Source organism: Perissodus microlepis, chromosome 8, assembly GCF_051167445.1.
Source record: "Perissodus microlepis isolate ML-2025 ecotype Zambia chromosome 8, ASM5116744v1, whole genome shotgun sequence".
Lineage (NCBI taxonomy): Eukaryota > Metazoa > Chordata > Actinopteri > Cichliformes > Cichlidae > Perissodus > Perissodus microlepis.
In genome coordinates, this window is record NC_140468.1 from 6,061,000 (window position 1) to 6,085,155 (window position 24,156).

The 24,156-nt window shown below is 41.3% G+C and overlaps 1 protein-coding gene across 3 annotated transcripts in view; it reads left to right on the forward strand.

The window, feature by feature from the left end:
• Positions 1 to 24,156, forward strand: part of LOC146381243 (thyroid hormone receptor alpha-B) — a 156,082-nt gene that overhangs the window by 120,030 nt on the left and 11,896 nt on the right. For all 3 annotated transcript variants that reach the window (XM_084937185.1, XM_084937186.1, XM_084937184.1), the window contains 4 exons: positions 10,662 to 10,723; positions 15,589 to 15,689; positions 16,506 to 16,653; positions 16,885 to 17,090. In XM_084937185.1, the coding sequence (XP_084793311.1) occupies positions 10,662 to 10,723; positions 15,589 to 15,689; positions 16,506 to 16,653; positions 16,885 to 17,090 (517 nt within the window). The remainder of the gene's footprint in view (positions 1 to 10,661; positions 10,724 to 15,588; positions 15,690 to 16,505; positions 16,654 to 16,884; positions 17,091 to 24,156) is intronic.

The following is a 24,156-nucleotide window of genomic DNA, read 5'->3' on the forward strand; positions in this document are numbered from 1 at the left end:
GTGATCTTGACAGAGAGGATGCTTCCGCCCTCCAGCGCACTACGTTTTATTCCAATTGTCACTTATTTGAAAAAGTGGGACGATCCTCATCGAAGCACGTGATTTTTGTTTCCAGTTTTGTCTGCTCTCTTGCATCTGAACGTAGTACATAAAATGTCCAGTCATGGGACATTTAACTGAAAGATGAAGGTGAAAAACTGGGGATAGGAGCAAGAGTGAAAGGGAAGGTTTACAAGATGAGACCTGCTATGATGTATGGTTTGGAGACAGTGGCACTGACAAAAAGACAGGAGGTAGAGCTGGAGATGGTGGAGCTGAAGATGAAATGATTATCAATGAGTGTGAAAGAGACAGTTCAGGCAGAGCAGTTTGGAGACAAAGTTAGCGAGACAAGGCTGACATGTTGAGAGGAGAGAGAGTAGATATACTGGACCAAGGATGTTGATGATGGAGCTGCCAGGCAGGAGGAAAACAGGGAGCAGAATGATATTATCAGCCATTAAATGCAGTGCATAGTGGACTGCTTTAAGGGATTTCATGGTTATGCATTGGTTGCAGAGCTTTGCAGACAGTCGTCTACATGTTGTAGCTGTTTCCTGCCACCCCCACCCCCAAACCGGGCACGGCTGCCCCTCCCCGAGGCTGGTCCTGCTGGGAAGGAAAATGGTTTGATTGTTGGGGTTTTCTCCAGAACACTGCAGGGTCTTTATCATATAGTATAAAGCGCCTTGAGGTGATTGTTGGTGTTATTTAGATAAATAAACCTGAAGTGAATTTTTACGCCATCTGTATCACTCAATCTGCATATTTTGATCTTCAAGCATGTTTTGTGCTTCTTTTTCTTCATGCACTCAAAAAAAAAATCCGCCCAAATTTCTGACTTGAATGTAAAATTTTCCCTGTAATTTTGTTACATAAGTAAAAATGTTACATTTGATTGAATCTGGTAAAATACAGTGTACTTGACTGGTATGCATTCAGTTTATACCAAGCATATTTTCCTGAACGATTCATTATTAGAAAAAATGAGCCTTTGATTGAAGGTGAAGAACGAGTGAAGGTTTGTTTCCTCACTGCCAAAGTCTCTGTGTTGGTCAGATTTTCCCACAACAGTGTCTTTGGTGGAACTGAGCACATAAACAACATTCAGCTTTTCCTTCCCCCTATACATGAGGATGTCCTGCCATGCCCACGTTAAAAGCATTGTTATTCGCTCTCTTCCTATGGATTTTACGACTATTACTTCCTGTTCCCTTGTTTGTGGATGCAGAGTGTAGTGGTTTACACATTTGCCTAACCAAGCAAAAGATCCCCAGTTTGATCCCAGGAGGAGATGCAGATCCTTGTGGGGGTTGTGTGAGGAAGAGCATCCAGTGTAAAAATCTGCCAAATGTTTTTGACACTGTAGGCGACCCGTGGTGAATAGGGGATTAGCTGAAATAGCTTTAAACGTCCCCTTCCTTTGTTTGTTGGGGACTTAAAAATTATGTCAGTAGATGCATTTTTGGCATTATATGTCAAAGGATGAACACATTAAGCAAAAGTATGTTTTTTGTATGTGGTAAACATCAACTAATATCCCTGAAGCTGGACACAGTGAGTAATAAGATTCTAACAAATAAAAAAAATAGTGGTATGTTGCAAGATCTTCCTAACATTTTAAATTAGATATTGAACAGGAAAAGACACTTGGTGAGGATTTTATGTATTTTGATCATCCTCGCTTGTTTGAGATCAGTGTGACCTGCAGTCTACCATCTTTTAAAGCACTTAAACCAGAGTTTATTTCACAATTACCCCTAATGTGAGAGGCGGGTACCCATTAAGGCCAGGTGGGTGGGTGTCAATCTGTGAGTCAGTCGGCGTAAACCTCAGACTAATTGTCCGAAACACTGTCAGGTTTTATTTCTGCATTTGTAAAAGAGAAGTCCCCCTGCAGGATCTCAGTGATACTTTAAAGAGCTGTGAACATTTCACGGCAAAACTGCATTTGTGTTGTTCGATTTGTATTATAAATTAGAGTTATTATATCATGATCACAGAAATAACAGCAAATACATGCTGCAGATCTCTTTAGTGTGGTTACGTGTAAAACAAGTGCTTCATACTGGCAAAAGCACTGGGATTTCTCTCTCATGATCATGTAAAACCACCACGCCCAGTATGAAACTGTGAAAACTTTCAGGGAGATTTGGTTTGATTCGTGCAATATCAGTCTATATTCGCTTTGTCATGTGCATTAGTCTGGACTGAGAATTGTGTGAATAAATAGACTTCAGCACTACTATGTTTGCATGACAGATTAATTTTATTCATCCTGTCAAATTTGCTAAACGAACTTGCAGCTTTAGTGAAATCTTTCTTTTTAAAAAAATATTCACTTCACAGTATCAACATAAATAAGTCTGAACCTCTATATTTATAACATAGAGTGTATAGGTTTTAAGTGCACACCAGACACATCTGGATATGGAAAAAAATCCAGTTAAATGTAGTCGAATACCTACTAAGTGTTTCCCTTTGGTTTTAGTTCAGAACATTTCAAGCTGTTTATATTTGAGCTTTTAACTACATGTTTATTATTGGTTATGTCTGGGTTACTGTAGAGTTATGGATTTAATCAGAGGGAGTTGTCTTGCTTTCACTCAGTGGCATACTACATCCCCTTCTTCCTCAGCCTGTAATTTAGAGAGTGGCGGGAACAAAGTGTCCATTAGCTCTGGATGTATAGGACGGGGCAGACGCAGCTGTTGGCCCGCAGCATGTAAGCACAACAATAGGCGACTGTGGCCCTCTAAACATAGGACAGGGGGCCTCTTTGAGTGTTTGTTATGGATATAATTCTCCAGGCTATTTTGAGCATCTTTGTGTTGTTCTGTCTAAGATGCACGAGCTTCAGAGCAGACAGTTTCCGTTCACCTAGATTAAAAAAGGCAACAAACTCTAGCCAATCACAGGCAGAGTATCGGCAGAATGTAGATAAGTGTGAAAAAGGAAGAGTGAGCGTGGTTAGGAGGGTAAAAATATTACAAATATGTATTGATTACATAAAGAAAAACTTTAACTTTAACGTTATGAAAAGCTGTGTGTGTGTGTAATGGCACGGCTGTGGCTCAGGAGGTGTTTCAGGTCATCTCCTAATTGGAATGTCAGCGGTTCGATCCCATCTCTCCTAGATACTAGATACCATCCTTGGGTTGTCCCTGATGCATCCGTCACTGTGAATTTTAGGTTTAAAAAAGCTTGTGTGAGCGAATGAGGCTTGTAGTAGGAAAGCGCTTTGAGTGCTCTGTTAGTAGGACAGATTATCTACAGAGCGCCTGTAGAGCTCTATAAATAAATATTTGCTGGCCTTTAGCAGCATAACACAAGGTTGATTCAGGGTCACCTGATCCAGTTCAAACTGTAAGCTTTATCAAAGAGCAAAGTTTAAATGTAGAGAGGTTTTCACGTCTTTGTCCTGCAGACAAACTGGGAGCTGGTTCCACGGGAGAGGAGACTGATGGCTCATTGTGACATGTTGCATCATTAACATGGTCTAGAGTGCCAGATGTGCATTAATCCGCAGCCAAATATAGTCAACAACAAATGCTCTCACCAGCTGTTTTAGCTCCTTTTATAAATGCTATTTTTAAAAATGTATATGTCTCTAATGAGGGGAGGATTTAAGGCCTGAATGACATAAACAGCTAGAGTATTCAGAGATTGTCTGTCTTTTTACGGGGGGAAATATATATTTACCCTTAATAACCTACACTGTAGTTCCCTGTGACTGGTGTTGGCTGCTTTTTATGTAGTGTATCTATATCTTTATTATTAAGTCCTGCAGTGTCAGTTACCTGACAGACCAGTAATACCTGTGTCGCGCTCACTGTCAGAGTCACAAGTGGAGAAGCTGACTGTATAAGAGGAGCCTGGGTGGTACCAAGTTCCACGGATAGGAATAAAAGGGAGGGAGCGGCAGAGAGTATCCATGTGGGTCAGCAGGCTAAACATAGCACGAGTGGACGAGATATCAGTGTGAAGGAGAGTGGGAAAAACAGACAGTGTCCATGCACGAGGGCCGTGCACAGCTTTAGCTGCGGCTTTAACTAGAACTGTACCTCAGCCATGCATATTTTACGTTCCCACTGCTACATCAGGTCAGCACTATGTGTTTTGTTTGTGTCATCCTTTTGGCTCAAACTCTTGTTTCTTCTCTTGTGTATTTGTTTTGGACCGCGCGGCCACATTCGGCACACATGTCGAGCCGCAAGGAATTCATCTGCTGCTCTTGAACGCCAGTTTAGGTTTTATACTGTTTTTGCTGCGGAGAATGTAGAGTATGTGCATGTGCATTGAGTTTTCCGAGAGGCACAGTCTACAGGATTCGCATATTTAGAACTGTGTTGCAATCTGTATCTCGCCGCGGAGCAAGACCTGGGAATTGAGCTTACTTTGGTATGCTCGTATAGCACACGCTGTCCTGCCTCAATCTGCAGAGACTCAGATTCCATCAACATATATTCAGTGTAAACCCACGAACAGAAGGTATTCTATGTGCTCTGTGACCAACGTCTTCCTCAACTGTGCAATACAATTATAAAAAAAACAAACAAACATATAGCTTTTTACCTGATTACCCAAATCTACTTTTCTGTTTGTTTGTAGCAACAAAACATCATAACAGATGAAGATGCAACATGCCACTGTGAATCTAAACAGCCGTAAAAGCTTTCAGACTAAACCACTTTTTAAAATACAGTCATTTTATGCCATTATGTTATGTATTATACAGCTATTTTATTTTTCAGGGTCACTCGTCACCAGAGATGGGCAGTAACGCGTTACTGTAATCTGATTACTTTTTTCAGGTAACGAGTAAAGTAAGGGATTACTATTGCAAAAACGGTAATTCGATTACCGTTACTTTCCCGTAGGAACGCTGCGTTACTGCGTTACTAAAACCGTGATTTTTTTGCGAGAATGTCTCATGACAATGACGTAAGCGAGTGCGACGTTCGTGGCAACAGCTGTGTGCAGATCAACAATGGATAATATATCGAGTGGGGAGAGCGTGCAGCGTTTAAAGCGTGGAAGTACTGACCTTACTTTGCGTTTGATTCCATAAAAAGTGACAAAAACATTAGCGTCCATCGTGCGTGGGAAGAAAACTTCTTTTTACAGCGAAAAAACCCCCTAAACTTCCAAGCAAGCACCGAGTGCGCTACCACGTAATGGGAAACTCACAGAGAAACTCGCGGATTCTTCCACTGACCGCTGCGGCACACCTGCACCAGGGTAAACCTCCGCCTACCCCACTCCTGCTTTACAGGTGAAAATAGAGCAACAGGACCGCTAGTCTGTGACTTTATTTATTTTCTGCTGTGTTTTACTTGCATCTATTTGAAAGACTGAGTGTAAACGCAGAAAATAAGTTTAAATGTTAAACAAATTTCTTCATGTTGCATATAATTAAATTTTTGCTTGATGCATAAAGTTAAAAGATTAAAACTAATAAAACAAGTTTTAAACAGAGACTTTTCCATTTGATTACATTTTGTATGATGGATTATGCAGAAAAAGTAGAATTGGGCTGAAAGATCTATCGCTTTATCACCTATTCAGGTTGTAAATCGTGTTTTTAAAAAGTAACTTAGTAACTAAGTAATTAATTACTTTTGAAAATAAGTAATCAGTAAAGTAACGGGATTACTTTTTTGGGGAAGTAATCGGTAATTAGTTACTGATTACTTTTTTCAAGTAACTTGACCAACACTGCTCGTCACAATGTCTGTCTTTTTTTAATGAGAGCTCTTTGAACAAAGAACACCTCTGAGGTTACTGCATAGACTGTATATAAAAGGCAGAGGTAGGCAATGTAATATGACCCATTAGTTTCTGGATTCCCATATTAAAGCCTTGATTTTAGGCATTGCCATCTGGTAATAAGTTCTAAGTTGTGGTACCACAATGTGGATGTGACATCATGACTACATTTGAAGTTAGGGTGGCTATTTTATCATGGCTTTAGCTGATGCTAATAGCATGCTTTTTACTGTGGCTAAAAACTTCTCTTGCATATTTGTAGAAACTCACTCTGTTGGTTACGTAATTCTTATTTTGATTTAATGCAAAGTTTGTTTCTCTGCACTTGCGGCTGCTGTTGATCCTCATCTTCTCGCTGTTTTTCAAGTGGTCCACGTTAGCTAGCTAAGGCTAGCTGGCTGCTCTGGTCACAAAGGCCTAGAGACCAGTTAGCAACCACCGGTTGCTAGGGAAAAGTATTTCCTTTTTTCCTGTCACTAGTTAAAATTGGTCAGAAAGAGCTGTTGTTTCTGTGTTTTTGTTATTATTTTGTGATAATTTTCAGTGAATCCCTAGTCATTACTCTGCTATTTGTTGCATCATTCTTCAGAGCTCACATTGCCGAGCTTGTGTTGCGGCACCTTAGGGTTTGTGCAAACTCTCTGTACAGAAATGCAGAGGTATAGGATAGTGTTTAGTGTAGTATAGAAGTATAGTCCTTGTAGGAGTGACAGAGACCTGATTAATGAGTATCTGATGTCATCCCGTTTGCTGATGTTCCCATCTGCACCAACATGCTGCTGCACTGAAAGACTGAGCTGTCACATAGCTGACAGTCTGATGGTTGTCGCCTCCAGCAGCTCCGTGGAGTGATGTTGGAGCCAGTTGGCAGAGGGAGAGATATTTACCTTTGAGTGGCAGTGAGTGAAAACCCCATCGCATCTTTCTGCTGCTGTGACAGCTTAAATTCTTTTTTTTCCGCATCCTACTGGCACTTTAACTGACATGTTTGCCCACAAAGTGAATGAAAAACAACAGCCGTGTTCAAAGGCTCTCAGATTTCTTTAGGTATTACTTTGTAAAATATGCATATTGCATCAATTTGTTGTTGTATGAAGAAGTGTTGCTTCACAGGTGAGCAGCATGACTGCTAGAAATGGAGACGGTTGTCAGTGCTAGTAACATTATACCGTGCTTTTGACCACTGAAATCCACTAAAGAAGATACCCAACAGTCATGATAAATCAAGTCTTAATTCAACAGGCTGTTCAAGAGCCCAGTATAATACACATTTGTATTCTGAAAAGTGCAAAAGGGAACCATAGCTGAGAACAAGACACTGCTATAATTAAAACCAGTTTAAAATATGAAGGGCAGTTTGAGCCGGCATTCATGCACAATTATAGCAACTCGTGAGCCTGACAGGTAATTATATTGTTATGTTTCCCAGTTGGACACAATGTTTGCTGGTGTGAAACATAAAAACATGCTCTCTTACAGGAGAAAAGAAAAGCCTGTGTCTCATTTAGAAGCAATAACATAAAACATGTTGTTTATCAGATGTGTGTTTTTTCGACCAAGAGAGCAGAGAAGAAAAATGTGCAATATAGCCACAGAAACATTAAGCAATGAGTAACATGACTGGAGCTCATTTAGTGTAGAACCTTTTTGTTTTGTCTTTGTGTAAACAAGACATACTGAGAGCTGCAATCATGGCAGTATGGCACTTTATCAAAGTCAAAGTCAAATTTATTTATATGGCACATTTAAAACAACAGCTGTTGGCCAAGGTGCTGTACAATTAAGATAATCAAAAGAGATAAAAACATAGGGAGACATGATAAAAGTTAAGAAAAACAATCATCAAATTAGAAGATTTGAGTAAAAAATAAGATGAATAAAAGTAATACAAACTCATTCTGATTTAAAAGCCAGGGAGTAAAAGTGGGTTTTCAGACGGGTTTTCAAAGTGTCCAGTGTTGGGGAGGTCCTGATGTGAAGGGGCAATTTGTTCCACAATTTAGGAGCAGTTGCACCAAAGTCCCGATCTCCTCTGTACTTTAATCTGGACCTCGGGACAGCCAGGAGCAATTAATCTGCAGACCTCAGTGATTTTGCAGGAGTGTATCAATTTAAAAGATCGGAAAGGTATGAGGGTGCTAACCCATGCAACGCCTTAAAAACAAATAATAAAATCTTAAAATTAATTTGAAAACTAACTGGCAGACAGTGTAATGATGCCAGTATGGGAGATATGTGTTCTCGCTTGTGTGTGCCACTTAGTAACCGTGCTGCAGTGTTTTGGACCAGCTGCAGACGGCTAACTGATGACAGGCTAACACCAGAGTAAAGACTATTACAATAATACTCTCATGTTAAAACGCTAACTTCCTCCATACAGTTCATGGAATCTGGATGGTGGTTGAATATTTTTGCAAGTCATTTGTTCAAATTATATCAAGCTTAAAGCTATTCTTTATTAAATGCATCAGCTAGATTTTAAAGCTCATCAAGCCACTGAACTGTCCGTGTTGATGCGTTTTTTTGATTCTTTTCATGCAACAGTTCACAAATATTGTTGCTATTCGTGAGTTTTCAGATTTACTGTTTTACAAAAAGGCTAGAAAATAGAAAAGCGTGTTATGATTATTCACTTATTTTCTTGCGTTCTTGAAAGTGTGCTGGGTATAGAAACGTGAATTCACGTTTGGCAGATTTCTAAGATACTTGTTTTTATGCTCTAATAAATTTGTTAAAATCATTTCGATATGAGAGTGTGTAAAATGCACGCCTACAGTCTATGGGTGGACTTTGCTCACTCAGCTGCTAGTATTAGGTAAGTTGGAGCTTACACTATTGTCCAATTATGGCTTTAGAGACCAAGATGGCAACAGCAATAAGCTAAAGTTGAGACTTCTGAATTCAAGTATGCAAACAATGGCTGACTTCACAGTGGCTAACGCTCCTTTATTCATGTACAGTCTGGAGGAGACTAACCTACCTTTTATTTATTTGTTGTTGATGGCTAACAGGGCAACAGTTTGCATGAACTTTACTTAATAAAGGGATGATTTGGGTTAGGAAGTTCAGTGAAAGTCCCATTTTAAGTTTACTATTCAAATCCACTCATATGCTTAAGTTAAGAGTATTTAAATTATTAAATTATCCATCTCTCTAGATGCCTGTCTTTGGACGTCTTATTGCAGTAGCTAATCAGGGACGGCTTGCCGTGACTGCCATTTGAACCCCGGGTATGTCATTAGAAGGGCAGCGACTCTCTCATTAAAAACTCCTTTCATAAGATTAAAATGTAGCAGCAGAGGAAGGATCCTTTCACCCATTAATAAAGAGTACACTCTTATACATCTCTGTCACAGAGCAAATTTAACTCAGAGGCTTGTGTGTTGTGACCTAGAGTCCAGCAGAGTTGGAGCTCAGTTTATTTATGGTTGTAATGGAGTCCTGCTCCCTCTCCTGGAGCTGGCGTTAAAGGGTCCTGGTGTGGGAGGAGAGCCGGAGGCTGTTAGAGAGCAAAGAGCTGGACTCTTGGGATTCTAAACACATCCCAGACTTGCAGGGAGCACTCGCTGACTCCGGCCCATACTGTACTCGCTTTTCATAACCCCCCTTACCTCACCTCTCTCTGCTTTCATAACTCCCTTGCAAGCAGCCAGCTCCCATCTGCGCTTTACATGCCTTCCATATGTGTCAGCGTGGCTTCAGGTGTGTGTGCACATCCTTGCTGTGAATGCGTGTTGCTTTTGGCTGCATGGTTGACACCTACACTCTTTGCAGTTCTTGTCTTTCGGCTGCTATTGTGGGGTTTCCCCATGAGCACTCTCGTAATTGGCGTGGTTTTGGGGACCTTACTAGTATTCCCCACAAAGTCTTTTTCCTGCTACTTGGATTCAGTTTGGGAGCACTTTCAGCTTTTACTGCCAAAATGCATCAATTTGCTGCAAGTAAAGCTGCCTTTTTCTTTGACATAAACTTTATGACTTAACTTTTGGTCTAGAGAGCTCAGTTACAACTGAAAATTAAAATTTATGGTGGCAAATCATGCTCCTATATCTCTATGTGATTTGAGTACCAGATGCTTGGCTGGTAAATGGATATAGGGAGAAGGTTTACACAAATAGAGAAGCCAGTTTACTTTCCATATATGGTTTAGCATGAATTATACAGATTACATTATCTCTTAGTCACTCGATCTGTTGTTTATAGATCTGTCCTGGAGCCCATTTATACCTGATATTAACGTGGAGACTTTACTTGGATTACTTGGAAAATGATATTTCCATCTGGTATTGATTCTCATTAGCTTGATTTTGAAGCTGACGAATCTCTATAAACAGAAGTGCTGACCATGTGTTTGCCAAAATGCAAGCTCAAAGCTACCATCTATCATCTAAAGACATATAACAGAACTTACCTGTATTTATAATCAGTGACCACCGGACGGAACATAATATATCTGCTGGCTTCCCCTCACGATGTGGCCACATTGCTGATTGGTTTTGTTGGCATAAAGGGAAACGGTGCTATTGTATCAGATCTACTTATTTTCCATTCGCGGAGAAAGCATTTGTCTGCAGTTCTTTGATGTGCAATTTGAAAAATCACAATTGAGGGCACATAATCTGTCTGGCTGAACAACCAGACACCTGCCTGCAATGTGATGTCAGTGTGAGCCAAACCCCCTCCAGATGTGATTTGTCTGATTCAGCTCAGACTGTGATGTGTTTGGCATACCTGGCTATATATTTTCTTTATGACCTACATACATACAGCTTTACAGAAATAAGTGTTGTATATTTACAGGCGTTGATTGTTCCTCTTTGCTTGTCTCTCTTTGTCCCTTTGTTATTTCTCAGGTGGCTCAATGGCCCAAAAAGGAAGAGGAAGAACAGCCAATGTTCGGTGAAGAGCATGACTGGTGAGTGTCTGATGGATTGACTCTCTGGAGTGGCACCTAAGAAAAAAGCACTTCTCTTACCTGAAATATGCCCGACGTCTTCAGATGTACCCCTTTACTTTAGAGAACAAACAGTCTCCAAATATAGGTAACCATTCATTTTGAAAATTGCTTTTCCAGCACTTTGGTTTGGAGGTGTTTGATATATTTTTGGATTCTCTGAATCTTTTTTGCTTTATAAAAAAGGACTCTTAGTCTCGCCACAGTGTACCCAAGCACTGAGTGAGTGACTGCAAAGAAGTTAAGCACAAGATTGATTCCTGCCGCGTGTACATTACACTTTCGATTTGTCAAGAGCAAAGAGAAGAAGTAAAACGTCTTGGCACCTGTCATCAATAAACGAAAGCCTTCTGCTTTGTCTGTTTTCATGTTGGATGCAGTTCATTGTCAGAGTGACAGCTCCAAATCCCCTGAGCTGGAAGAAGCGAGTGAGGAAGGGAGGTGAGAGATTGGGAGCGATAGAGTGGGAGGAACACCAGCATAAAAATCCAAGTCTACAGGATAGCTGATTTAATAAAATATATCTCCCAAGGCTGAGTCCAAATGTTTCCCCTCCCAGCAGGCTTCCTCCCTGCGTGACTGCTTGTGCCATGCTTTACCTGCCATGGTTCATTTGAACTGGGAAAGTATGACAATATGTCTGTCTTAGGGGCATGGTTGTCTGAGATTCAATTATATACACTGTCAGAATTTTCCTCTGAGAGTGGACCAACCCTCAGCAAGTGAATGGATACCTTAACAACCATAATATCATTGTGTTGTGTCCATACAGCACATTTTACAACCATGTGGGCTAGCATAAATATAGACAATTATAATATGTTAATAATGAAGCCAATAATCAAAGCCTAGGTAACCAAATCATCTTGATAGATAGTAGATTTACAGTAGAGCTACTTTACAAGAGTAGCTTTGCATGAATCGCTAATGAGCCATTCATGTCCTTATTATCCATATGGCACATTTGGTGTAATTTCAGCTAGTCGTGCCCCTTCCAGTTCTCCAGGTTGGACACAAAAGTGTACAATCAAGTCAGTTATATGTGCAGGAGCTCAGAACTTCTCAGATTACACCAAGGAAAAGCTGAAACAGCTTGAAAAAGTTTCTTTGTTTTTAATCAATCGGTAGAAGATTGCAAGAAGTCCAGAGCACCCAAAATGCCAGGATAAGTGCTTACAGGGCTGTGATGATGTTACAAACTGTTGCATCCTTTAAACCAAAAACTTGTACGAGCTTTGACTGCAGACTGAAGTCTGAGGTTTTGGATTACTGGCATTACTGGTAATATGTGCATCAAACATTTTAGGTTTTCAATTTTGGATGCAGGGCAAGCACAGTGGCATGGATGTTAGCACTGTTGCCTGAGTTCAATTCCACCATCAGGCCAGGGTCTTTCTGTGTGGAGTTTGCATGTTCTCCCTGTGTTTGGCTTCCTCCCACAATCCAAAGACATGCAGTTAGTGGGGATAGGTTAATTGGAAACACTAAATTGCCCATAGGTGTGAATAGGGGAGTGAATGTGAGTGCGATTGTTTGTCTCTGTCTGTGTGTTAGCCCTGCGACAGACTGGCAACCTATCCAGGGTGTACCCTGCCTCTCACCCTAAGACAGCTGGGATAGGCTCAAGTGCCCCCCGCGACCCTGACAAGGATAAGCAGGAGCGAATGCAAGGATTTTGGATGCACTGCTTCTCTTTTTTCCTTTGCACATTACTCTATTTTCAGTTCTCTCAAAGTGCACAAGTCTTCTGCCACCTCAGTTTCTTGTCGCTCCCTTCGTCTGCATTTTCACATCTTCTGTAAAGGAACCAGAAACTGGCTTTTGCCCCTGCAGGATTATGTTCCCGGGCAAAAATAAACCCTCCTCTGACAGAGCAACCCTGTGCCCACCGCTATTTTATTTCATTTTAACTTAATTCATTTATTAAAAGTTCAAGGACATCCACCGCTTAAAAGAAGGCTGTTTAAAACAAAAAGCACCAGACAAAAGCGCATTGACCAAAACGATTTTTGCCACGTTTGCCATAATTGGTAGTTTGATCAATTCTTCTCGGGCCCTTTCAGCGGTACATAAACACAGCATTTAATCCATTTACAGCAATAGATTTTAAGTGGCATTCAGGGAAGGGACAATAAACACAGCTGCACTTAGCTTTGCGTAATAGCTGTTGATTCAACTCCAGCTATCGGTGTAGTATTGTCCTCCGGTGTCATCAGTGTTTACAGTATCAAATGTCACCTCGCTTGGATGTTGTCATGTAAGGACCTCTAAGAAACAATCCCGAGACTCCTTCAGGGATTCAAACGCCCCCCCCAACCGATTTCACTCACACACACAGACACACTCTCACATGCACACACACTTTGATAAAACAAAAACGGCAAGTGTTATGGTGGGAAACTTGCGGAGACAAAATATTTATCTTGACTCAGCCACACTTGAAAAATCTCCTTCCTTTTCCTGCGTTTTGCTGGTGGCCCGTCTGGGAGGGGCCGGCAGCCAGAGCCAGAGAGCTGCAGCGGTATTGATTTTGGGCTTGGCTTCCAAACACAGCCACAGCAGCGGCTCGGGGATCCGCCTGCTGCTGCCTGCCCTGCCAACACAGTGGGGCTCACATTTTATCTTATGTGATGGTTCTCTGGTTCTTCTGACTCCTTTTTAAACCTCTTTCCCCTCCTGCATTCTCCCATCTGACCTTTTGTCATTTCTCTGGCTCACCTCCCTTTTACTACTTTTCTTTCTTTTTCTCTTTTTAGATAAGTTCTTCTTATCTTTTTTTATTTTTTTCATTTGACAGAAAGAAGCAGAGTGCTCCTCAGTTTGGAAAACTGTCACTTTTGTGCCTTAGGCAAGTGCTCTTCTCTCTCTTTTGTCTTTTTTCTCTTCTTCCCACCATCCGCTTCTTGCCTTCCCCCTCCTCCTCTAAAATCTGTAACCGAGCCAAAAAGGCAGAGCCCAACTGACACTGCCAGTCACTGCTCTCACCACGCCTTGGTGCACGCACACAGACACACAAAAGCGTATATCACTGGATCCGTTTTTAACTGCTAAAAATAAAGAAAAGTGGGCTTTCAAAGATATCCCTCATTAGATTTTCTATATCAGTTTTTTTTAATAGAAGTATAATCAATAGAAAAAGTAAAACTACATTAAATCAATACTTATTGTGTACTTTGCCTTTAACAACACCGGTTTTTCAGCTTTTTTTCTTTGAATCACCGAGAGCTTGCCACAGTTCTTCTGTGGATTCGCTTCCGTCTCCTAATGTAATCTGAAACTCTGTGGGGACCGAACCATCTGTTGCGCTACCCTTTAGTCTTCTTTCTTTATGATTGGGGTCTTTGTCGTGCTGCAGAATGAATTTGGGACCAATCAGACGCTTCCTTGGTGATACTGTGTGATAGATCACAATCTCAACACCCCGATCCTCACACACAGTACGTGTACGTGCAAAGTGCAGAGATTTGTCGGTAGCCCCGTTTGTGTGGGGCTGCACTTAAAACACCCACACTGAATTTTTTTGCGACTTGTAGTGCATCATCTCTGCCCCTCCCAACTTCATAGCTACTGTAAATATCACATGAAATGTCTGCAAATCTGCTATTTCCTGTGTCTCCTTGCTTGGTCTTTTGGTCTCGCAGTATGGAAAAAAGAACAAACTGTGCCTTTTCTGAGTTTAAAGCAGAGGAACGACTGTGAAATAGGACAGAGAGAACAATCCAAATACTGTCACTTTAGATGAGCTGGCGCTGTAGTTTCTGCTGTGAGAACCTCAGCTCGGTTAGGATCAAACCAAACAGTAAAGATCTTGTGTGGTTAATTGCGTGACCACGGTAATTTGAGTAGCTTTGTGTCAGTACACAACTTAAAGGGATGACTGAAGTAGGAAAATATGCATAGTACTTTTTTCTTGTTTTAGTTTAAAACAAAGTTTGCAGACTTTCCAAAGTAATTCATGTAATACAGCTTCCTCCCAGTCTAACCCTATTAGTTACTTGGAAACCTTGTTGAATATCCTGTCTGCTAATTAAAGACTAATTACAAATGGGGGTTCACTTCTTACATGCTCTTCTCAGAGCATTATCATATGCCAGTGTAAAAAGAAGTATTTCACCTCTTTTACTGTAGCACCAGAGGGTAAGTGGGGTTGATTGTGAGCTCTGCTGCCTCTGTAGCCACACAGCGGTGTCACAGTGCACTGATGTGCTCGTCTGCATGGCTGTAGAAAGGTTAAACCATTACAGTTTACTAGGAGGGGAGCTTTAAAGAGACGAGAGCTAAAACCGTTTGGCTTCAAAGGTCACAGTAACATAAGTAACTTAGTTTTGCAAAAGTACTCTAGTAAAGTCTAAAACTAAAAATATGATGCTGGAAAGTGAACTCACATTGTCCACTTTAAAGGTGCCACAGGCTACGTAGCGGTACTGTTCACCACAGAAACTGTGTGGGTATAGTCTAGTGGCCCTATTTGAATTATTAGCACTTGTTCCTATTAGAAAGATACTGACTGTTTTACCCTGCAGGTTAAATGATGTGAAGAAACAGCCCCTTGATAGAAACAGTTTTTTCTATCAGGATTTTTTATTCAGGCATCACACTGAAAAACTCGAACACTACTGTTGTGTTCCTTCCAAGGTCTCCAAGTGTGGTTTTACTTTCTTATTCAGAGGTTTGAATTCACAGTGATGTACAGTAGCACTAAAAGGTAAGGACGACGATGATGAAGTACTTCTGCCGTGGTAGGATGTGATTGTTTTATAGATGCTCGCCCACAGCATCAGTGAGAAACACACGATCTGTCTTTTCATTGGTTCTTTCTCTTTCAGGGTACATTCCCAGCTACCTCGAAAAGGATGAGCCATGTGTGGTGTGTGGCGACAAGGCCACGGGTTACCACTACCGCTGCATTACCTGCGAGGGCTGCAAGGTACACGCACACACACAAACCCAGAGAAGCACACAGCAGGTTCATAACCCCCATAATGGCTGCAGGAAAACTTAATTTAATGCCTTCGAGGTCAAGTGCCAAGACACATGACTCACAGCCGTGCACTCTTTATAGTGAACAGCCATGCACCAAGGTCATACACATATTGCTGTCACTTCATCTCTGAGCCGTGTGTCATTTGTCTTCCTCGCTGTCAGTGTGCTGTGTGATCAGACTGCTTTGCTTCCTTTTGCTCATGTGTTTGTTTATCATTTTATATTTAGACGTCACTGAAGGGATTGAGCGTCGCTGGCAATGATGCATTTGATGTCTCAGTTATTGGGCAGCATTGGGGGGGAAAAAAGACTTTTTTTCCTTTTGTTTTTTTCAAATAAATCTGATTTATGGTAAATATTTCATGCTCACTTCCCTTCAATATGTAGAAGTATCTACGCCTGTCAAAAGAATGCTTTAGATCTAATAATACAAGCATAATATTAAATCTCCTTTCACATTTCCATCTACAGTTTGTTTGTCTTGTGCGTAGACCGTTGGGCTGCCGCGTAGCTTTCATAGAAATTGCCTCAGATTTAGTAGCAAGTGGGGCTGACAATACGTTTAATCAAATTTTGCATTAAACACATGAATTTCACAGTAAAGATGCAGCAGCGGTAATTAAAATGTCTCCCTTCCCACCAGCAGCAGCTGCGGCTGGAAGCAAAATGTTTTCAGGGCTTTTACTGTGCTTGTATTTCTCCGTCTGTGTCACTGACTGTCTCTCTCACATCCACGTCTGCCTGCTCTGTCTACCTCCAGGGTTTTTTTCGTAGGACCATTCAAAAGAACCTCCACCCAGCCTACTCCTGTAAGTACGATGGTTGCTGCATCATCGACAAGATCACCCGCAACCAGTGCCAGCTGTGCCGCTTCAAGAAGTGCATTGCTGTGGGCATGGCCATGGACTGTGAGTGCACGCACAAAAATATAAGACAAAAATGAATTGATGTCACTTGTTTATTTTTTAATAAAGATTCAAGAGGTAGTAAGACTAAACAGCATGGGGACCTAATATTTCACAGCTGGAGCTGCAACTTTATATATATACAAACAAATTTCAGGCGATATACAAACAGTGTGCCTGCCTTTTTTTCCCTAATTTCTTCCTCCTCCTCTTCCCACCTCCTTTTCCCTCCAGTGGTACTGGATGACTCAAAGCGGGTGGCTAAACGGCGCCTGATTGAGGAGAACAGGGAGCGGCGTAAGAAGGAGGAGATGGTAAAATCCCTCCAGACCCGTCCGGAGCCCACGGGGGCCGAGTGGGAGCTGATCCGCTTGGTGACGGAAGCCCATCGTCACACCAATGCTCAGGGCGCACAATGGAAGCAGAAGCGCAAATTCCTGGTGAGAAGCTACGGCACAGTGATACACAGCCAATTGTGATTGTGTTCACTTCCTATAATTACCATTATTCTTTAGTAGAGAAAACTTATAGAGGAGATAACCAAAGTATTTGAATATGATTAAAGCATTTTCTTTTCTACATTGTTGCCGCACTGTTTTTCCAGCATATTTAAGTGATAGCTTAGGGTTACCTCAGCTGGGATTTTTCATTGCTGTCATTTCTTTAGAGCAATTTAAGGTGACTTCTTACATTACAAGATTATCTACTGAAAAAAGTAGCTTGTTAGGTTTCACCATTACCTTAGAAAAAAACTTCTTCTTCGATAACATAAACAGCAACAAGCTCATTAATTTTACTCAGAGTGACAGCCTTAGCCGAACTAAAACCTAGCCATTGCTGTTTTGAAGCTGGCTTAATTGCCTTCCTCAGCGGGCTTCACAAACAGTGTTGGGGGACTGTGATTAGCTTGCAGTGACTGAGGTGGAGCTCCGTGTAGATCACAGACACTTATTGATGTTGTTTGTGTCAGTTTCACTTGTAAGTTCAAGGTGATTACGGCATGATGTAAAGGTTGTCCTCTCTGAAATCCAGCAAGCTGAGCTACAGATATACGCTGTGGCAAAAGTACAATTCATTGTCTTTCACTATAAAGGAGCCATAGTAGCTGCCCACATACAGAAACTGTGGGGCAAGGAACAAAGGAGTACAGCAGCCTTTTAACAGCATAAAATTGCTCCTTTAAAAAAGTTTTTTTGTTTTGTTTTGTTTTTTTGCATTACTTCATTTCCAAAACTTATCTGAGAACTCTTTACATCAGGAATACAGGTGAGAGACATCAGAAGCAGATTATCAGTGGGTCTTTTATTTTGAAAATTCTCTTTCTTTTGGAGGCAAACAATCTGCACTTCTGATTTGTGTCAAATTTTCGCACTTTCATAACCACTTAGTTGGCGAGTTCTTATAGACAAGGCATTGTCTTTCATGTAAACTATGAGTGACTGTGGCAGTCTGCTAGCAACCACAGCAGTCACAAGGAGGCTCAAAGTGCAGCACTGTACACACCTTTGCAACAAATTTCACCTAGCAGCAGCAAACAATACTCATCAGTGTTCCATTTATGAAATACTCGGAGGTTGCCAGGGTCTCGCCAACCAGTCTCTAGACCTGTTCACTGGGGTTTTAGCTGTCAGTTTCACAGCAACTGCCAGCAACGTCCAGCAACCACTTACACTCATGGTTACTGGACGTTACTAGTCGTCACTGGGCGAAATCAGAAAGCACTACGCCACATACCTCTTTGCGATTGTTTTGGTCTCAAAGTAATGGATTGCCACAGTCACTTTAGGTTTGAGTGGTGGTTGAGGAATAGTCATTTTTCCCTAGCAACCAGTGGTTGCCAGGCTGTCATCAACTGGTCTTTAGGCCTTAACATCATGGCCTGTTTACATCGATGACGAATCAATTATCTTATTTAGTATTTTGATTTATCAACCTTTCCACTTCAGATTTTTCCTCATTTTGAAAAAGTTCATATTAAAAATATATTGCATGCATCTTAATTTTGGGATGATTTCAAAGATACCCAAGCTTTTATAGGAGCCATCACACCCATATTTATTAACTTCTATATTTCTTAACCTGCCTGCATACACAGAACCAGAGAAGCTCTCTGTGCATGTGTGAATATGTGTGTTTGACAGTGGCAGGGATAATTACATTTACCCCAAAAGATTTGAGGCTTATATGAACTTTTAATTTATATTCATATTTTGGGAGTAAAAAATACCCATTGCAGAAATAAAAAGAGAACCACTCCTGACAGAAGCATTCCCACCTGAGTAATGTTATAATATTTATAAGTCATCTCCTTCTTTCACCGGTGTGGGTTGTTGCAGGGAACACATCAATAATAACTGCACTTATAGTACTCTAACAAGTTCCTTTGGATGGATTCAGTTCAATTCAACTTTATGTATACAGCCCCCAAATCACAACAACAGTGACCTCAAGTCGCTTTAGATAATACGGTGAAGACACTACAGTAATACAGTGAAACTGGAATATTCAGATGACCCCCTATGAGCAAGAACTTGGCAACAATAGGGAGGAAAAACTCATTTTTAACAGGAAGAAACCTCTGACAGAGCCAGGCTCAGGGAGGAGAAGAATAGAAAGGCCACTGTGGAAGAGAGCCATTACAGCCGACACAACTCATTTTAAATCTGTTTAAAGCACTAAATATAGGTTGAAAATATCCAATAAACACAACCACCACAATCTATTTCACACAATAAAATTCTGTAGCTCTATTTTAGTGTTTTCCAACAAACATGCAGTCACTCACATGTCTTTATCGCTGTGTATTCCCCGGTCTTTTTCTATTTTTCTCACCTCGTCTGTGCCTTTATTCCTCAGTTCACTCCAGAGTTGTGAGTTTTATTCATTCAAATCTTCTGGGTTCTTAACACAGACATAATTCTCCTCATAGTTTTCACCTCAACTTTTCGTTTCCACTTTAATCTCACGCTCGTCTTCATTTCTTTGTTTTCTCTCTGACTGTCCCTCGGCGTCTCCCCTCGCTTTCCTTTCTGTTTTGCCCATCTGCTTTCCGTAAGATCCTTTCTTATCTCAGCCAAGGCAAATCCTCAGTCATTAGCGCTCATCTGCAAGTTGGCAGGCATTGTGTGTGTCTCTCACACACTGCTCTCCTGCATGTGTTAGTGCTCAGATTCATCCTGGACAGCCCCGTCTGGGTGTCCCCGTCTGTATCAAGCTCCCCTGTCACGCATAAACACAGACTCTGACCTTATGTTTTGGCTCAGGCTTATCGGAGATACTTACACAGTTTTAAGTGCCTGTCAACAGCTTTGCAGCAGAATGAGATGATATGTCACGTCCAAATCAAGGCACTGTATTTAAAAAATTCTATCCCACCGAGGTGGAGAGGGTTTCAAAGCATTTGTGGCCTGCTTATCACAGAAGGCAGTGGATGGATGTGATGAGAAGATGGGGCCTTATGGGCATACTCACATAGCTGCATAGCTTTGTCCTGTCGCCACTCATGACTCATGACTTGGTTGAAGGCTACAGTGAGCAGGTGGAAGGTCAGAGTTGGTGTTAAAATTAGGGTTAAACATATTTTTAACAGCACTTAAAATTAAAGCGCTTTATGTTACGGACAGGTCTTGCACCAAGCAGAATTTAAAGCTCAGCACAGTAACCCTGAGCTTGGTTCCTCTAAAGGATAAACTGTTCCATTTCACACAGCATTCACACACTAACGGGGAGCTGGAGTCACTTAACCCTGAATATCTAAATTTAAATGCTAAGCCAACCAGGATGAGCCCATTCTGCCCTATGAGGACTACTACTTTAAAACAGCAGCAATCACACTCCTTCTCATACACTGTACTTCAGCATGCAAATGATGCCTGATGCACTGAGGAATGACCGTCCTCACTTAGACTGCAGTGTTTTCCTGAGAGAAGAGAAGAAATTCAGTATGTTGGAACGCTAGTTTCATTGTTACGCTGCATATATCAGGTACAGATCAGATACAGGCACAGAACAAATAAAGAATATGGAGGGGATACATGAGTACCTCGCATATATGTGTGGAAACCAGCTGCAACCCACACAAAAAATTGAAAATATGTAAATAGTTCGATTTCCTCTGGTGGTCGATTGAGGCTGACTACTGTAGCGATCGGTAGCGGTAGACTCTTATGTGAAAATGGCAAATTCTAAAGCAGAAATAACTGCCTGATGCTAAAAATGGTTTAGTTCTCTATAGCTGACTTAAACCTTTATAAGCACAGGGGAAAGTTAAACTGTCGTGTGGATGCCAATGCATATTTTAAGCATGAACTCACCACACTCATCTGTATGGTGTTAAAAGTCCCTAGAACCCTTTTGTTCAAATATGGGAACTTTAAGACCATGGCAGGCAATAATCTCAACACAATGCAGCCTAAAGTGGAAATTTTAATTCTAATGCATCTCATGCATGAATCACTTTATAGGAGACTTTTTAACTTTTTTTAATTTAAAAAAAGTAACAAAGTGCTTGAGAGAGGTGGTCCTTAGGTGTCATTCACACCGGCCTAGACACTGGATAGCAACCTGCTGGCAACCTTCAGTCTCCAGCGAAAAACGTGTATTCTCCAACTGCTTCGCAAGAGGTTGCCGGCAGTTGGTAGGTGAAGTTGGTCTCAAAGAAGTGTATGGTGCTACCCCGAAAACCTTATTACGATCAATTTGGCCGCTAGCAGACTGCCACAGTGGCTCGTAGCTTGCGACTTGTCTACAAGCACTTGCCAACTCTTTGGTAGCGGTAGTGAAACTGTTAATAGTGTGAAGCGCAGAGAGCATTCACCTTCAGATTAAATGTGTTTGCTTCAGCAGTAAGGCACGACTTCTGGTCTGCTTCCTCTAGCACTTGTTGGGTATTTAACATACTTTCTATGTAAATTACAGGTGACCACTGGTTCTAGCAACCAGAGAAATTCAAAGTATATTTTTAGTGCCTTAGCCTAAGTGCAATGAATTTCAGCCAGTGACAGCAGCAGCCTACAGAATCCAACCAGTTGAGGGAAACACATTTTTTCCCTACTGACCAGGGGTTCCCATTGGGTTGCTGACTGCTCTCTAGGTTTGTGTGGCTGAGGCTTTACAGACTATAAAGGATAATAAGAAAACATCTGCTATCATTACACTTAATCTAATTTTTAGACCAAGAAGAAGTGACACACGAGTCACTCTGTTTCCATTTTTAGTTTTGTGTGCTTTGTTTGTTTGTCTCGTGGCATCACCCACAGCACATTGTGGCAGTGTTGACTGCTTGTGAATGAAACCGTTTCAGAGATAATGCGGGGCCTGATGTTTCAGATTTTTCATTGTTGCTAAGACCAACTAACATATCTAGCCCATTGAATCATTTGGCCTTATGGAGGGGAACACACTGCTCTGACTTGTAACACAGTGTTCTCTCTCACACGCTTTGGACTGGCATCTGGAAACGGCGTTGATGAGAGAAGATTCGGTTCAGCTGTGTGCGGCAGCTGTGCCTGTGTGGGTCTCTACATCGGTCCAAAGGTCATAGCATTCCTAATTGTCTGATAGCGTTTCTATTAAAAGTAATAGCAAATCTTGTTTGTTCACAGTTCAACGCAGTCTGCAGAAAATGCATGAGAAGTTTTGTTTGTGCACATCTACATATTCATGTATCCATCAAACGAGCTGCAGACGAGGTGTAACGTCTCGTCGACGTCAACAACCCCGTCTCAAAGAAAGGAATGTCAGCACACTGGTGGTCTGCAGCTTTCCAATGCAGTAGGATAAGATTGATTCCATGTGTATTCAAAAGGCTTTTTCCTCAATATTCAGATAGTTCTCAAAGACAGAACTACAATACACGTGATCGTACAAATTTGTGAAGCATGAATGCAAAATTATTCACTCATATTTACTAACAGGCGGGATGGTGAGCTATCCTTCTTCCTTCTACTTCCCGGCTACTAATGGTCAAAATGCACTACTTGCTCCAAGTTTTCTATTCAGTTTGTTAGGCGGGAGAAGTGAAGCATAAATCGTCACGGCGGCACTTCATCTCACACAAACCTCCTTTTTTCCCCCGATTGGTCCTGAACTTTTGACCTTTAAGCTGTTGCTCTCAAAAACATTAAAAGGCCTTGAAAAGCTCTCTCCAGCTACTTAGTTGTGCTACAACCAGGCAATGAGAAACAGACATATGTGATTCATGCATGGTGGGCATATGGTTTTGGTTGAACAGAGATATCCAGAGTAACAGCAGTTTTTTCACCTGTACTCATGAGGTGCTCTTACGATCATGCCATGCAGTTCATGTATTTAAAGCACTGATATGCAAATGATATGTGACCTTGTATATCTAAAATTCTTGCACCTTGCAAAGTCGCTTCTGAGTGATTGGCACTGATAACAATTCAGCATGTTGTGGCAGTTTCACTATCAATGTTCCGTCACATTTCTGTGATTGGTGATAATTTATTCATTAGTAATGCATTTTAACCACACACATGTTCACTGTTTCACAACAGTGAACCCAATTTATCTTCTCCAGCTCTGCAGGAGCAAACTTTTTGCAGAGCTAATGCATCTGATAAAATAAAAGGTCAGGATGACACTGCAGCAAAAAGTTTTTACTGTTTTCTCCTCTTAATGAGCAAATTCCCTGAGTGTAATGCTGCTTATCTTCAAGCCTAAATATCTTTTGGCTTCCTTTGGGACACATTCTGGGCCTTTTCCTTTTCAATGTGCAGTTCAAGGAGAGCTTAACACTTATTAAAAAGCCTGCTTCGGCTCCCTGACTAACTAGTCTGTACAGCAGCAAACAAACACATAATCCCTTGCCATCTCTGCGGGTACAGCTGAGTGCTTTTCCTCAGTGTCACCCAGATGGCTATGCAGTAAATAAATAATAACAGTTGCAAGAAAATCACACGAGTCCATTAGAAAGCACATATGAGCATTGCATAGGCCAGAGAAGAGGAAACTATTTACAAATACTAATTAATACCCGTACATTCATTGCGCATGAACGGCTCTATGGCAATACCAATTCACCAGCTGCAGTCATGTGAAAAAGAACGTTTTCACAGGCCTCTATGCAGAGCTGTGAAAGTTTTAGAACATCCCGATAACTTGAAGTTAGCATTTTCTGTGTGACTTTTTCAGTCTCATATCCATGTGGAGGAATTTTGGCCCAATCTTCTTTACAATGTTACTTTAGTTCATTGAGGTTTGCAGGCATTTGTTTATGCAGAGCTCTGTTGCAGCATTACAGTCGGTTTAAACACTTGAGTCTTTCCTTTTTCAGTCATTCTGTTTTGGATTTGCTGCTGCGCTTGTGATCACAGACTTAGTTTAGGTCAAACTCTACCTGCCTTGACTCTTGTATACCTCTTTTTGGTATACAAGAGTAATCTGCGGTCGACTCAGTTACTGAAGGTCTTGTGGTTGCAAAACAGGCCTCCTCCACCACCCTGACAGTTGGTTTGAGGGGTTTGTGCTGGTATGCTGTATTTG